The sequence below is a fragment of the Micrasema longulum genome, unplaced genomic scaffold, assembly GCF_059751315.1.
Source record: "Micrasema longulum isolate JH-2025_06_02 unplaced genomic scaffold, ASM5975131v1 h1tg000802l, whole genome shotgun sequence".
Classification (NCBI taxonomy): domain Eukaryota; kingdom Metazoa; phylum Arthropoda; class Insecta; order Trichoptera; family Brachycentridae; genus Micrasema; species Micrasema longulum.
Genome location: NW_028277994.1, coordinates 271038 through 287823, shown reverse-complemented (window position 1 = coordinate 287823; position 16786 = coordinate 271038). Strand labels below are relative to the sequence as shown.

General features: G+C 32.0%; 2 protein-coding genes and 1 long non-coding RNA gene across 3 annotated transcripts; 2 read left to right on the top strand and 1 right to left on the bottom strand.

Moving 5' to 3' along the window:
• Positions 1 to 347: 347 nt before the first annotated feature.
• On the top strand, positions 348 to 5541 carry LOC148278967 (myotrophin). The gene is made up of 4 exons (XM_088230658.1): positions 348 to 540; positions 1106 to 1216; positions 4654 to 4737; positions 4814 to 5541. Exons 1-4 carry the CDS (start codon positions 472 to 474, stop codon positions 4898 to 4900), a joined length of 351 nt encoding a protein of 116 aa, XP_088086784.1. The 5' UTR covers positions 348 to 471; the 3' UTR covers positions 4901 to 5541.
• Positions 5542 to 9255: 3714 nt separating this feature from the next.
• GXIVsPLA2 (phospholipase A2 group XII) lies at positions 9256 to 10573 on the bottom strand. Its single transcript, XM_088230656.1, has 3 exons — positions 10057 to 10573; positions 9740 to 9982; positions 9256 to 9651 (listed from the first exon to the last, which is right to left on the bottom strand). The coding sequence occupies exons 1-3, from the start codon at positions 10286 to 10288 to the stop codon at positions 9512 to 9514; spliced, it is 615 nt and encodes a 204-aa protein (XP_088086782.1). The 5' UTR covers positions 10289 to 10573; the 3' UTR covers positions 9256 to 9511.
• A 4461-nt stretch (positions 10574 to 15034) lies between these two features.
• LOC148278965 (uncharacterized) lies at positions 15035 to 15809 on the top strand. Its single transcript, XR_015823020.1, has 3 exons — positions 15035 to 15247; positions 15361 to 15543; positions 15695 to 15809. It is a non-coding gene; the product is annotated as an uncharacterized LOC148278965 (long non-coding RNA).
• Positions 15810 to 16786: the final 977 nt, after the last annotated feature.

Below are 16786 nucleotides of genomic sequence, written 5' to 3'. Positions count from 1 at the left end.
TTACACATTTTGATAAATCATAGGCACACAAAGAAATACAAATACATTGTTTTTTTAATGTAAGCCAAAATTTAACCACTTCCCACACCATGAGATACATTCTACATACATACATCATTGATGAGATGATGTATTATTATGCATTTGAAAAAACGATTTGGATACAAACATTTTGTTTATTTCCAAGAAGAAAGTTTACATCACAGACTACAGGTTTACATATAAAAAATATTAGTAAAGTACGAACATTTTTTGGCAGAGCTGAAAAAAATATATTTTGCCATCCATAAATTTCATTAGGTGTATTGTAGGCAAGTAAGTACTTGGAATACTTTTTTTTGTTATGTGTTAAGTGGAATTAGAATATTATTGTCTATTGCAAGTTGCAACACATAATTTGACAGATGTCACATCCGCCGGTCCCTCGAAATTCTATTTTAGAGTGAAAAATACTACAAAAATATATTAACAATGAGCGAATTAGTTTGGGGAATAAAAAATGGTGATATTGAACAAGTTAAAAATATCGTTGAGAATAAGGTGAAAGTTTATTTGTTGTTTATCGTCTCTCAAGTTCCAGTGAACTAAGTGGATTTATTTATGGAAGTGTTTAATAAATATCAATATCAGCCGTGTATAACGCTTATTTCATTATTATAACGGTTTAGAAAAAAATAATTTTAGCATTGTTCAAAGGGCACTTCGAAGGTTGTGTCAAATTATTGGAAGAAGAGAACGCCATGCTCGAGTGCATATCAACTAAATATTTTTAATATGTACTTTACTTGTTGCTGGTGCCAATAGTAACATTGTTGGCGTTGTATTAATAATTTGGCCCAAAAAACAATTCAACTTTTAAATAATTTACAACTGTTTTATTCTTAATCAGCATAAAAACGCTGATTTAGTAAAAAAAATTTCATTTGGGACTAGCCTCGAAGAATTAAAATTAAAATTTTTGCTAATCCAGTATAGTTAGTCAGTATTGTCAATAAATTACAGTATTTAATTGAACAGAAATACTTGTTTTTATGGCGAATAACTTGGCTATCAATTTGTTCTGTGCCTCAACTAGATTCCACTGACTTTGTGCATATTTTTCCAGAAAATAAATGTAAATGCTCTGATCGATGGCAGAGTTCCGTTACACTATGCAGCTGACTACGGACAAGGTGATGTTCTGACATACCTTCTGGATAAAGGAGCGGACCCAAACGTAAATAACTTTCCTTTTCATACCCAATCAACAATACTGTCAATTATATTAAACACGTTTGCGGACACTTTTTTCTCACCGGATCCACTCATATGGACACATATCGTAACTTTCTTTTTCCAAAATATTTCTCTTCCGATTATACCGTAATTGATAGTTTGAAGTAAAGATGAAAATGCTTTTATTGCAGATAGTTTTTTTTTATAGGGATACAATATCTCATCCTGCCATGTAATTACTGCGGTTTTGCTACCAATGTCTTTTGGACTTTATAGGGATGCAATATCTCATCCTGCCATGTAATTACTGCAGTTTCCAATGTCTTTTGGACTTTATAGGGATGCAATATCTCATCCTGCCATGTAATTACTGCAGTTTCACTGCCAATGTCTTTTGGACTTTATAGGGATGCAATATGTAATTACTGCAGTTTCCAATGTCTTTTGGACTTTATAGGGATGCAATATCTCATTCTGCCATGTAATTACTGCAGTTTCCAATGTCTTTTGGACTTCATAGGGATGCAATATCTCATCCTGCCATGTAATTACTGCAGTTTCCAATGTCATTTGGACTTTATAGGGATGCAATATCTCATCCTGCTATGTAATTACTGCAGTTTCCAATGTCTTTTGGACTTTATAGGGATGCAATATCTCATCGTGCCATGTAATAACTGCAGTTTCACTACCAATGTCTTTTGGACTTGTTTTTGGAGAACATCGAATCGGGAAGTCTGGGTGTTTAAAAGGCTCATGACTTGTAATTGGTTAGTGTAGCATTCACCGATCTGCCTATGTTTTAGCATCCATATTTCTTCAATTTTTCCATCTGTTAACTTTCACTGACAATATTTCAAATGGATTCTAAAGGTTAGTAAAAAAGTATAGTTAATGTGATAGTTATTACGATTATTTAAAAAAACTAAGTAAACAAAATTCTCCATAAAATAAAAAGATAAAGAAAATTAAACCTTCATAGGAAAGCCCTTGCCCCTTTGGTGGGGTTCTTAAAGTTACTGTATTATTAAGTTTCTTGTTATTCAATATTTAGCAATTCCTTTACTCAAAAACATTCTCAAGTGAGTTACAAAGCAGAAAGTTAGTTGCTTATTACAATACGATTTTCTTAAGAATGGTCACCTGACAGTTCTTCTTAGGGTTGTTCCGACTCCCAAATTGAAACCGCGAAATGTTGATTTTAGTTCTGTAAATAAACTGTTCATGGTAAAATATATATGGCTTGTAAAAGTAACACATATGTAGGTATGCACAATATCGTCTATGGCATATTCAAAATTATATAATAACTTAATTTAAATATAAATATATAAATTAAAATACTTTATAAACTTCAACATGTGGAAGTGTACTAAGTATTTTTAATGCATAACTTGTGTATTTAAATATAAGTTATTATATAATTACAATAAAATTCCACCGAGCATTGTCAATAAATCGACACATCCTACGTATAACTGTGTAACTGAAAAAAGAAAATTTTATAGGAGAGTGTTTTAAAGAATTTTTAAAAATCAACTCGTGATATTTTGCTGTTCTTACTTAGTAAAGCTGTGAAATTCAGCATACCGCTCTTAATTAAGTTATTTAATAAGATAAAAAATAAATGTTCTTTCTGAAATCACTAGTTTTTGTTTTATCACACATACACACTTATACTTTGCTACGTAACCTGTCATCAATACTGTAAGTCGCTGGTACAGGTTAATTCAATGGGATTCATTGAAATGTTTCACGAGTGTCTGCCTAGTTACATAGTTTTACTCTGTACTTCATTTGATATCTTCCCCTAAAACGTTCACTCACACAGCTTTTACCAAAAAATCGTAATTAAATACGGTCTTGTATATGTTTATGTATCGCTGTCACAACATTAATATTAGATCATTTTCATTATTTTGATAAGTATACCCATGTTTTTAAATTTTTTCAAATTTTTGACGGAGCCTGTTCGCATTCTCTAGCTGTCCGAGGTAGAACTGAGCGACGGGCAGATCTCCGTCGCCCGCGCCGCGCCGCATTACCCCCGCGTAATAGTCTGTAGCTGGCACTTACTTAATTATTCATCGGATTTTGTTTTAGACATATGCAGTTAAACATTTATACGTTTAAAAAAAAACATGTTCCAATGCATTTTTATATATTTTTAATATTTGGTATTAAAGTTTCAAAGGTGTAGATTTCAAAAATGCAACAGTTGTATAACCGTGGATGAGGCAGTTACACAGTTGTACGAAGGATGTGTCGAAATAACATAAATCGTAAACAACATTGTAAATATTTTACTGTTAATTTTGATACAAAATAAAACAGGGATTTAAATGTAAACATAAAATTATTTTGAATGATACTTGCATAGAATTAAGAATACTCCAGAAGGAGCCTAGAATCATATTTGAATACAACGGACTGTGTCCAATGATTCCCCCACTATGCCCTACTTTCGCCGCGCGCATTCGTGATGTCCCCGCGTAATGTTGCACGATGAGAAAAAATATAATTATAACACAAATGTAAGGTAAAAAAAAAAGCAGTCTGTTAACTTCCTTAAAATTTTATTGTGCATGCGGAAATATTGATTGACACAACAGAGTAGATAATTAATGGGTCATTTAATAAGAGTAATTAAATTAATGAACTTTAAACTTAAAATATAAAACAAATTTTATTTTATATAAAACGGATATTTTTATATCATGTAAAATAATTTTTGATGTTTTGAAGATAATGTTGGTCAAACGTCCACCACAGAGTTGTTTAATCCGAGGCCCAATTTTCATTACTTCTCTTATTAGATGAGCAAAGTAGGGTAAAAAAATTTACTACCCTGGAAACACAAACAAAATTTATATTTTGTTTCTTCGACAATCTGACAGATGGAAAAATAATTCAATTTTTAAGTAATGCATTTACAACTCAAACATTTGTTTGCTAATTACACATGAAATGTGATATCATCCTGTTTTTTTAAGATTCTAGCAGTATTTCTACACTTTAAAAGAACTGTACATGGCATAGTTGAATTCAAACCAGGAGTTGCGTACTGAGCGACGTCTACAAAGAAACTAATGGGTCATAACATAAACCTACTCATTTATGAGCAGTTTAGTCGCCTTCTGTTTGATGTGCAAATGTGGTTTCTGTACTATTCTTAATTCTATGGATACTTGACATAGATTAAGTGTTGGAACAAAAAAATGTTCACATCCTATCAACCATGAAGTACTGAATGATTTTTTTTATGAAAAAAAAAATCACTGTCACCCAAATGTCATGGGACCATTCTTATAAAAATTGTACTGTATTTGACCATTAAAACTATGTCCTTCCGTCTTTCTTTGGAACATTATTAAATAGATACATGTATTTGGTTTACAAAAGAAACCGATTAACTAATGACCGATTAAAAAATTTCAGGTGTACGACAAACATGGAATTTCAGTACTTTTAGCCGCCATTTGGGAGGGGCACACCGATTGTGTGCAAATCCTCTTGAAAAATGTAAGAGATTTATTTTCAAATGTATTTTCCCGTTTTATGTCCAAAACGACAAGGTAATTGAATTAGTGTTTTATAGGGTGCATCAAAGAGTGGGTCGACCCCGGAAGGCCTCTCTTACCTCGAGGCAGCTGAGAAACAAGAGATCAAACAGCTTCTTACATAGGATCATCTGAAAATTTTGCATTTGTTTTTGTATGTGGGTGCAGTGATATCTTCTGTTTATTTTTTAAATAATTTAATTTTTGCTTTTATTATGTATAATCATATCAATTTTTCTACTAAAAAATGTATTTAAAAAAACACCAACAGAAACATTTATATGGTATCTTACAGTGATTTATATCATTTATAACCATCATACTAGAATATTCTCATTGAATGTTTATTTTTTAAAATTTTTACATAACATCTCGTTTTCAGCAGGCTTGCCATGTGGTATAAAATTTAATACACTGTGTTGAAATCGTTCTAATCCATCCATATATTATGTTAAATGATCTCATGGTAAGAAAATAGATTTTTCCCAAGTGGCATTGTGATTAGAAGCTTGTTTATTTTAAACGCGTCGTATTTTTAATGGTTCTGCTAAATACTCTCATTCTTCTCGTGTGACAAAAAATATTTTGTTTTTACTTTAAGCTTTTCAAAGCAGGTAGAGTTAGGTTACCTTGATATTAATTAAGATCAAATCATCAATAATTTACTTATTAGAATTTTGTCAAGTCTTTAATTTGCTGTAATTTGCTGTAATTTCATGTGAGTTTTGTAGTATTCTTCGAAAATAAATGGTTTTGTAAAAGTTAATTGTATTTAATGACTTAATGACCTTTCCAATATTTAATAATAAAATACTATCTTTGTTACCGTTTCAACCCGCTAAAGTAATATACATTATATGTTAAAATCTTTTAAGACATTAACTGCATGATGGTCACCAGCACTTTACTTGGGGGTAAATGAGACTTGCTTCCAATGTAGCTACAGGCTGTTACAGTGCTGCCATTTTATTAACGATTTAAACACTATGATAGGCTCAATGCACCACTTGTACATCCAACCGAGCTTATGTTTGAAGATTTTAGTTTTTTTTATAATAGTTGTGAACTTCTATTGCCTACTCATTTTCTTCACAAAATAGGAATTGCAGTACACAACAATCCCGCTTAACCGAATTTGATGGGTCTGATTCGAATGGACCGGCTCTGATTCAATACGTTAGATTTATTTCAATGATTTTATTAAATTTAATTTATAAAACAAATATTTATGTTATTATCACACTTTCAATTTTTTTTTAAAGACTAAGGAAGATTCCATAAGCATGTTGGCCAAGTGACAAAAATTTCAAATATTTATTTTTTAACTCGATGATTTTTTTTAAGCAATAAAAATTCAATTTAAACATTATTCAAACAGCATTCAAAACATGTTGAGACAATATTTATAGACAAGTCATCATCAGTGGCGCTACAGACCGTTGTGGGCCCTGGCCTCCTCCAGAATTTGTCTCCATTCGTCCCTGCACCCCGCGGCTCTTCTCCAGTTCGTCAGGTCAAATGTCACTTTCCACATTATCCAGCCATCTTAATTTTGGTCTGCCTCTGCTTCGTCTGCTTTCCGGAGTGGTATAAAGAATCTTTTTTGGGGTACAGTTATCATTCATTCTGTGCACATGGCCCAACCATTGTAATCTTGGTAAAATAAACCAAAGTAGGGAAGAAAATGCCGAACACTCCTCTAGTGGAACGGAAGGCCTGTTGACTACTGCCAACAGGCCGGCTTCTCCTGAAGAGTTTTGAGTGGTTTCCTCTCCACATAAGCAAATGCTGAGAAGTTCCTGATTGGCCCACATTAGTATATCCCACCTGATCCCAACAGTTTAGATCAATTTAAAGAAATTTAATTGCAGAAAAATCCACTTTTGAAATATAAACCTTGTATATTATAAGCAAGGTAAATAATAAAGCAACTCCCATATAAAAAAAAAATAAAAAAAACCATTGTAATCTTCTTATTTTAATGAATTGTGCAATGTTGGGTTCGCCATACAGTGCCTCTAATTCACGATTAAACCGTCTCCTCCACACTCCGTTTTGGTTGACAGCACCAAATGTCTTCATTAATATTTTTCTTTCGAATACTAATACCATATTTTCATCTCTTTTGGTCATAACCCAGCATTCGGCACCATATGTAATGACCGGTCTGAGGAGAGTTTTGTAAATAATGGTCTTAGTTTTTCTAGTGAGCAATTTGGATCCCAGATGTTTAAACAAGCCATAATAACATATGTTTGCTGCCGATAGCCGTGCTCTAATCTCGGTACTATAATCGTTATCATTAGTCATTTCAGTACCTAATAATTTAAAGGAATTGACATTGTCTATGTGGTGTGACCCAACGTCAATTGCCTGTAGTACATAGTTTATTTGTGACTTTCTTGCAAACATATATTTAGTCTTAGGTGGATTTATTTTAAGACCCATGTCATTTGCAGCCATTTCAAGCTTTAAGAAATCATCTTTTAATCTCGGGACAGTTCTGGAGATTAAGTCAAGGTCATCTGCATAGGCTAATATCTGGGTGGTCTTTCTTAAAATAGTTCCTGTTGTTTCTACTCCTGCATCTCTTATGGATTTTTCAAGAGCAATATTAAACAATAGGTATGCCAGTGCATCACCTTGCCTTAGACCGGTGTACGTCTGGAATGGATCTGATTTGTTGTTTTGAACCTTCCACCAAGCATTGTGTTTTAGAAATTGTCATCTTAGTGAGACTTATAAGCTTTTTAGGAATCCCTATTTTCCCTGTTTATGAATCCGATAGCAGATTGTCTCAATTGTTCATATCATCTCTATGCAGATGATTTACAACTATATCTTCATTGCAGACCTGAAAACACCAGCGAAGCGACAAACACTAAATTGCGTGTCAACATGGACAAAGGAGTATGGTTTACTAATAAACCCATCTAAAACACAAATTATGTTTGCGGATAGTCAAAGATTGCTTAGTAAGCTAGACGTATTTTCACTTAATCCTCTTAATGTCAATGGTACCAATATTCAATACAGGAAATCCGTAAAAAACCTAGGAGTACAAATAGATGAACATCTCTGCTGGCGAGCTTATACTAATGAATGAAGCCGCAAAATATTTTTCAGTCTACACTCACTTAGAAGGTTGCAAAAATTCTTACCAATTAATACTAAATGCACCCTTGTACAAGCATTACTACTACCCATTCTAGATTACGCTGATGTTTCCATGACTGATTTAAGCTGTGAGCAACTAGATAAACTTGAACGACTTCAGAATACATGCATTAGGTATATTTTTGGTCTTAGGAAATATGACTATATTTCTGATTATCATAGGCAACTGAAATGGCTCAAAATTAGACAGCAGAGAGACTATCACTCCCTCTCACTTCTGTTTAATGTACTTCATAGTCCTAACGCTCCTATACACCTGCGTGAAAAATTTCAACGCTTGTCAGTTCATGGTTAACCTCTTTGTTCTAATTCTCAAGGCACTCTCTTAATACCCATCCACAATTCCTCTTTCTTCTCTAACTCATATAGTGTCCATGCAGCTCGAGTGTGGAATCATCTCCCATCCACCATCAAAGATGTTACTAGATTATCTCTGTTTAAATCACGTCTGCAGAAACATCTCCTTTCTCTTCCTTAATCTTTCCTCCTTTCCTCTTTTTTTCCTTTTTCCCATTGAGTAATAGTTTTGATTGCAGTTAATTTATTACGTTTATTTCTATTTTTATATATCTTTAGCTTTTTAACCTTTTTTTCTATTGAATATGTTCTGTAACTTGAATTATAAAAATAAAACTTTTATTTTATTGATTGGTTGGAAGAAATTGCCATTTGGCAATAAGCCCGCCAATGTACAAATAACATTATGTACAAAAAGTTGAATAAATAAAAGAAAAAAAATTGACATTCTCTTTCTGCCTCGAATATAAAAATCACCCCTCTATCAAAGTAAAAATAAATAACTGTAAATATAAATTTCTATTGATTTTGATTTGTAATGGCTGGAATTTCTAGGACAATGTGCAACATTCCTAAATATAAAGGATTTAAAATGTATGAAGAGATGCCTGAATGCATGAAGAATGAAAAGAGTTTGAATGAATTTAACAATACATGTTATGTTTACTGTAAGATGATGTAAATAGATATGTAATTAAAGCAAGTGTAAATATTCGTTTATATACTAATTTTAATATAAAGCTCACATAAGAAATAAATAAAATTCAAAAAAATATTTACTGACATGGTCACTGTCACCAGCCTAAAATATTTAAGTCTTTAAAAAAATCAAACATGTTTTATTATCATATTGGCTCTGAGATAAAATAATAAAAAATGTAAAATAAGGCAAAAGAATATGTATATATTTTGTGGAAAATTTTAAAATGAGCAGGATATGGATTAAAAACTGCTTCCTAACTCTACGCCAATTGGCAATGAACCTGTTAAAATATAGAAATGCACATTTAAAAAGACCCATTATTAATTTATTTCAATTTAATATCAAATCCTCAATATAAATCGCCACAAATAAGTTCCAGCCAAAAATGTACACTTGACTAGTAAATAATTATTTTGATCCAACAAATTTGTTGAATATCCTAATGAAAACATACAAGAAAGAGTTTAAACTGGTGAGATAGTTAATAGGTTATTACAAATTCATATATTACATTTAAATAAAACCAAAACATTTATTGTAAATTTATATCAAGATCAGATCATAAATCTCCCGAACCCGTATATTTCTTGTATTTACTTTTCTGGGGACAAAAACAAGCCTTTGTTTGAGCATCTAGGTATGACTTGCAACCTAGTGTTAATGTTCCAGTGAACAAAAGTTTTGCAGCTCCCTTACAACCTAAAATAGAATAATTCATTGAAATAAATTCAAGCGAAAATTGTCTTTCAATTGTACATTTGTGAGTAATATTGTAAAAATACAACACCTTTGACAAAGGTATCTCCTCCGAGAGAGTTTTTATAAGTATCACAGTAGTTGTACAAACATCTCTTAAATTCTAAATCACACATCTCTTTTCCTGAGTTACACGTATCATAGCACCTATCGTGATCATTACAACATGAAGTCATCTCTCCAATCGGCAAATACTCTGAAGCTATCTGGATTCCAAGTGAACCACATCCATCAAAAGAAGGGACATGGTTTTTGTTTTTTATGGGTTTTGCTCCTAAAAAAGAACAATAGATAAACTTTCTGAAAACACCAAATCAAGACCAACTGTTTATTGCATTTTTTTTCCACCTTCAGGACACTGAAACACGCAATGTTCCTCAATGGCAGCATTAAAAACATCATGCATCGATCGAAATTTCTCAGCAACGGTAATTACGTTTTTCATGACATCACCAAATACAGACTCTGCCGCTAAAACTGCATCTTTAAGATTTTGAAGAATGCCGGCTCCCATTCCCGTCCATGCATAAGCCAAAAAAGTTAGGCAGTAAATAAAAATTTTCATATAAGGTATCTCCATTTTAACTAGATGAATAATTATTCAGAGAACGAGAAAACCTTATAAATATTTGGTTCTCTACTGCGGCCACAGAAAATATTCTCATTCTGTATTTAAATAGGTGTTTTTAATCTCACATGACGTGTAATTCATTAATTCGCTCACGGTTTACGTAATACACATAATATATATGACATAATATAACAAAAATATCAATTTGACATGGCGAAAAATTACAGAAAACGAAAACCGAACAGACAGAAAACCTTATACATATTTGAAATTTAAATATAAATAACCTCACCTAACCTAGAATTATAAATTTCTTCTTCTTCTTCTTCTTAGTTTTTTATTGGCTTTTTTCACCCCTAACTGGGGTGTTCTACCCAGTGTAAAGTTTGAGATATACTTTTTTAATTATTAACACATGGTTAGTACTATACATACAAGTTACTGTGTTAGTATTTAATATTAAATACACTTTACATAATATATAACTTATTTACAACTTAATACCATTTATAGCTACATATTTACATTAAATTTTTAATATACCTATGTATATTGGGTGGGGACAAAAGAGTAAAAATATTAGTAGGGAATGGGATGCTGATTTTGGAGAGGTCAGATAGGAACTCAGGGTAACAATCATTTATGGGGCATCCAAAGAAAACATGATTCAGATCTTCCTCTTCAAGCTGACATTCGCACACGGCAGAGTCCCGGACATGGATTTTAAACAAATAAGAACTACTCGTATTGCAACAATGTCCAATGCGCATTCTACATATAGAGGATGTCTCAAATTTGTTCAGAATCACTTTGGAGAACCAAGGCTTTTCTGTTACATTTTGTTTCAATTGGAAAAGGTGTCTTCCCTTGGCATAGGAGGAGGCTACCCAATATTCTTGCCATGTGTGAAGTTGCTTCTCCTTTGTCATAATGAGGAGATCACCTAGTGGTAGAAAATTACTATAGGCAGGATCCCCGGAATGGACCGCCTCCTTTGCCAACTCGTCCACCCTCTCGTTGCCGGGAATACCACAATGGCTAGGGATCCAAGACATAAAAATGCTTTATTGGAGGCCTCTGATAAAGAAAGAAGAAATCGAGTTTCCACGCAGAGTTCGTCCTCGGGATATGAGGATGGGGGGGATTTGATTTTTTGTAAGGCACTCAGGGAATCCGACAGGATAAGAAACTTGCTATATTGTGAGCTTAAAGCGTATTTGACAGCTTCTCGGATTGCGATGCATTCCGCTGTAAATACGAATGCATTCTTGATACATATCATACAACTTTTGAAAGTCGTCGTCTTCACACTATATGGCCGCACCCGTGTGGGTCGGCAAATCTGACGAGATCCATCAGTGTAGATAATTCTCTAACCTATCCATCTTGACGACAGAATACGGTTGAATATACACCGGGGCTGTAGGTGGCTTTCAACTCCAAATGTGAGTTCAATATTTGGGGCGTATATAGAAACTTTAAATGGAAAACCCAGATAGCAGTGAAACTTGGTACAAACTTGATTTAAGATTTATGGAAGGTTGAAAAGGAAAATTTGACGCGACAATTTTTTATCAAGAGTTGGTGGAATATTGTTTTGACAAACTTCAAGAGACAAGTTTTGACAAAACTTGCTGGAATCTTGTTATGTCAAGAATGGTATTTCAGAATCCGAAAGTCATATAGTGATGATCAGCACATTGCCATATACATAAAAATATGGAGAGAATTTCTTTTTTTACTTTTTTTTATTTAAACTGTTATATTTAATCCCAGCACTTTTCTACAAGACCGATTTTTTTTTTGGCACCACAACAGGCCGTGAGGCCCAATTACAGTGGTGAATTACAGCACGGTACGCCCAGCCTTAAGAAAATAACATTTAATTTTTGCGTTCTCACTAGGAATCGAACCTAGAACCTTCCATGTGTGAGCCAAATGTCTTAACCACTACACCATGGAGGCCGCCGAATTGAATTAGTGCGTTAAAAATATTTTAAAAAGTGGTTAATTCCAAACAACATTCAGATTGGCAATACTATCAAAGTCATAGAAAAATGATATATTTCACCGTTTTTGTCCGTGGGTTTCATGTTTCATGTAGAGATGGAATAAACGACCAAATGTACTAATCGAATGATTAGTAATCGAATAAAGGAAATAATCGAACTAATCTTTCGAATGAATAATTTATTTCCGGTATACCATAGACAATAAACACAAATTTATCCAAGGACAAACTCCGTTTTTCGGGAGAAATATCCATGCTTTGGGAATGTTAGGTACTTTTTTTCCTTTATAAGAAAAAGAGCCTTCTACCAAAATGTGATAACAACGGCCAAAAACAAGTGACATAGATTTACAAATTAAAATAAAAAAACAACAGAAAAAAACATATCAAAATTTAAAATAATGGTCAAGACATATGTGATAAACAATTTATAAATTAAATATATTTGCAATGTTATTATTAGAACACACAAAACAATATGTATGATATGTGTGCCCTACTTTAAGATTTAAATAATAATAAAAAAAATATATATATATAAAGGAATAACAATATGAACACAATCAAAAAACGATACCTACATTGTATGAAAACTTAGAGTTGGTTATATTCTAGAATATTTTCAAATGTTTTGAATTTTCATTTTACTTAAACAAATAATATTAATATGAAAAACAGAAATCACGTTCTAATACGGATTTTATTTCTAGAAAGCCGGGACGTGAATATGAAAAAAGTCGCGTGCTTATTGTATGTAACCCTAATAAAAAAGTAATTCAAAAAAGTATTATTTTTAAAAAACAAATTGAAACTGATTTTCAAACAAACAAATGGGAAAATGGAGACATGGTTTGAAAATTAAAAAATACCACCCGTAGAGCAACAAATTATAAACCTACATAGGAGGTGATTTTTACAAAAATGGCGCTATATAAATTATTCAAACATTAGGTACGTCAGTTTGTTTTTTTTTAACTATGGCAATAATAATAATGTAAACCATGATCCTTACTTTATGATATTTAGAATATTTAAATGGGTATAATTATAGTCTGTGGTTATCATTACTTGACATAACCTAATATTTATCTGCCAAAGAAAGGATGAAAATTAAAATATTTTTGTTTCATATTTATTGTTTAGGTCACGCATGTAAAAATTCAATCAGCTGTTATTGTGTTGATATTTCAGATTGGATAGATTTGATATAAATTTTTATTATTATTAGGTACACAAATAGGCTAGCAGCAGACCTATAAACAAATGTCACTTCGTTTTATTGTTATTTTTAATGTTAAATGATGCACTTTATATATTAATTATATTAATATACATTTTTATTTTATGTGTGCTGACATAACTACAAAAAACAAAAGCATTTTTTTTCAACTATCACGTCTGCCAGATCCCAGCGCCCATTACGTAATAACGAATCAGTTGGCGATGAAAGTAGTCGGCGTAAAGCTCGCCCATTGGTCCATTTGTAGTCGAATGAATTTAACGCACGCCTATTGGTCTATTTGTAGTCAAGTGAATTCATCCCAGATAGCAGTGAAACTTGGTACAAACTTGATTTAAGATTGATGGAAGGTTGAAAAGGAAAATTTGACGCGACAAGTTTTTATCAAAAGTTGCTGGAATATTGTTATGTCAAGAATGGTATTTCAGAATCCGAAAGTCATATGGTGATGATCACCACATTGCCATATGCATAAAAATATGGAGAGAATTCCTTTTTTAAAAAAAAATTAAACTGTTATATTTAATCCCAGGACTTTTCTACGAGACCGATTTTTTTTTTAGCACCACAACAGGCCATGAGGCCCAATTACAGTGGTGAATTACAGCACGGTACGCCCAGTCTTAGGAAAATCACTTTTTTATTTTTTATTTTTATTTTTTTTTATTTATTTGAAAATTTATTTATAAACCCTTACGGATTATAACATTCATTTTACATAAAATAAAACATACATTTTTCATTTATACTCTGTTGTTTAAAATAATATTTTTTACATCTTTTGTAAAGTTTGTCTGAGTCTTTTGTTTAGTTTTGTCTGGTAGTTTATTGTATAATTTCAGTCCCTGGTTCATTAGTCTTGATTATCCTTGTCTTGTTTTAAAAAGTTGTATATGGTATTTGTCTGATATTCTCGTATTATGTCCATGTTGACTACAATTTTTTATTAGTTTTAGTTCTTCGTCTACAATTACATTAGTGGCTAATTTATGGATAAATTTTAATGATTCTAGTTGAAAGAGTTCAGTTATATTTAATTGCTTAGTTTGTTTAAAAAGTTCTCTAGTTGCAGTTAAATAGGGAAGGTCAAATACTAACTTTAATATTTTATTTTGTTGTCTTTGTAGTCTGTTTATGTCATTTTGATATCCTGCTCCCCATAATAGTTGCGTATAACATATTTTAGTTTTTACATAGGCTTCATACATTAGAATTTTTTCCGTTTTTGGAACAAAGTTTTTGATTTTTAAAAAAAGACTCGATAATGTCACCACTTTGCTAATTAAATTGTTGATATGAATTGTCCATGTCCATTTACTTTTTGTGTTCTCACCAGGAATCGAACCCAGAATAGAACCTTCCATGTGTGAGCCAAATGTCTTAACCACTACACCATGGAGGCCGCCGAATTAAATTAATTCATTAAAAATATTTTTAAAAGTGGTTAATTCCAAACAACATTTAGATTGGCAATACTATCAAAGTCATAGAAAAATGGGTTTCTTTCATGTTTCATGTCATTTTTAATGCGCGGTTCTTTAATTACGCATTTATCATTGGACGTTTTTCCGGCGATTTTAAAACTTTTAATATTGTCGAAGTGTTAATATTCAGTTTAAAGGATAAACTATTGTTATGCCACTGAGGAAAAAACATTAAAAATGAGTTTTTGTTGTCTGTCACTCGACAAAACCGTCTTGTCAAGAGCTCTTTTAAAGTAAGTATGATATTAATATATCATCCACTGCATAGTGCTTACAATGGTTTAAATTTATTAATTATTAAATAGCACAAACATAATACTATTATTGAATTGTGTTTTATTTACAGAACAAAAAGCTGTTGATAATATATCGATATTATAAACCTATACTTTAACCCCAGAGGCTCTTATACTTCACAAAAGTTAACAGATGGAAGAGTTGAGGAAATGAAGATGTTTAAACATAGGCTTAATGTTACACAGTTTGTAAAGTTGCCACTTCAACCAGCCAATGACAGTACATAAGCCCAGTAAATACCTAGACTTCCATATTTCTTTCCCAAAATGTTTTGCCTTTGTTGCAACAAATTTTTATTTGAATATCAGATACTTTTTACCATGAGAAATCCCGCTAGTCGAAAAGCTAGTAAGTCATAAAACAGTTTTATTCATTTGTTTCAGAGTTGAAAGACAAAAGAATGCACCGGACTCTGATATCCAGTCAATTGACATGAATTATTTGTCATCACATCACCTGACAACACATCATCTGACTTTCTTAGCAAAAATAGCCCGTAATTTTTATTATTTATTCAAAATAAATATACTGAGTAAAAATAAAAAGATATTTTATTTAATATTAATATTTTTAAGAAGCTTCGTGTTTTTTTTTGTTTCGTTTTTTTCCTTTTTTTGTTTTTTTCTCTCCATTTTTTTGTTTTTTTTGGATTTTGTTTTTTTTTGCTAAATAAATCCAAACTTGCACGATGTTTGTTTTTTGTAAAAAACAAACATCATGCAAGTTTGTTGGATGGTAACTAGGAAGTTTGCTTTAAACTTGCCTCAAGTTACAGAGTTGCAATCTCAAACTTGGGTCAAGCTTGAACTCTTGATACTTCAAACTTGACACAAGCTTGAGGCAAGTTTAAATTGCTATCTGCGATTAGTTTGGAAATTACTGATTCATTCGATAGTCGGCGTAAAGCTCGCCCATTGGTCTATTTGTAGTCGAGTGAATTCATTCTTCTTCGTATTTTCATGGCCTTTTCACATCTCAACTTGGGTGTTCTGGCCAGTGTTGAGTATTTTTGTTATTTTTTTTTACATATATACACATGTGTTAGTAATATAATATGTAAAAGTTAGTGTGTTAGTATTTAATATAATATATACATATAATGATAAAACATATTTACAGCTTTACACCATTTACAACTAGATATTTACATAGGATTTTAAATACATGTTTATTGGGTGGGGACAGGGGAGTTAGAATATGAATAGGGAATGGGATATTAATATTAGAGAGGTCGGATAGGAAATCAGGATAACAATGATTTATGGGGCATCCAAAAAAAATATGGTTTAAATCTTCCTCATCTAGCTGACATTCGCAAATGGCAGAGCCCCGGACATGGATTCTGAACAGGTGAAAACCATTGCAGCAGTGCCCAATGCGCATTCTACATATGGAAGATGTCTCAAACTTGTTCACAATCACTTTGGATAACCAAGGCTTTTCTGTAACATTTAGGTTCAGTTGGAAAAGATGTT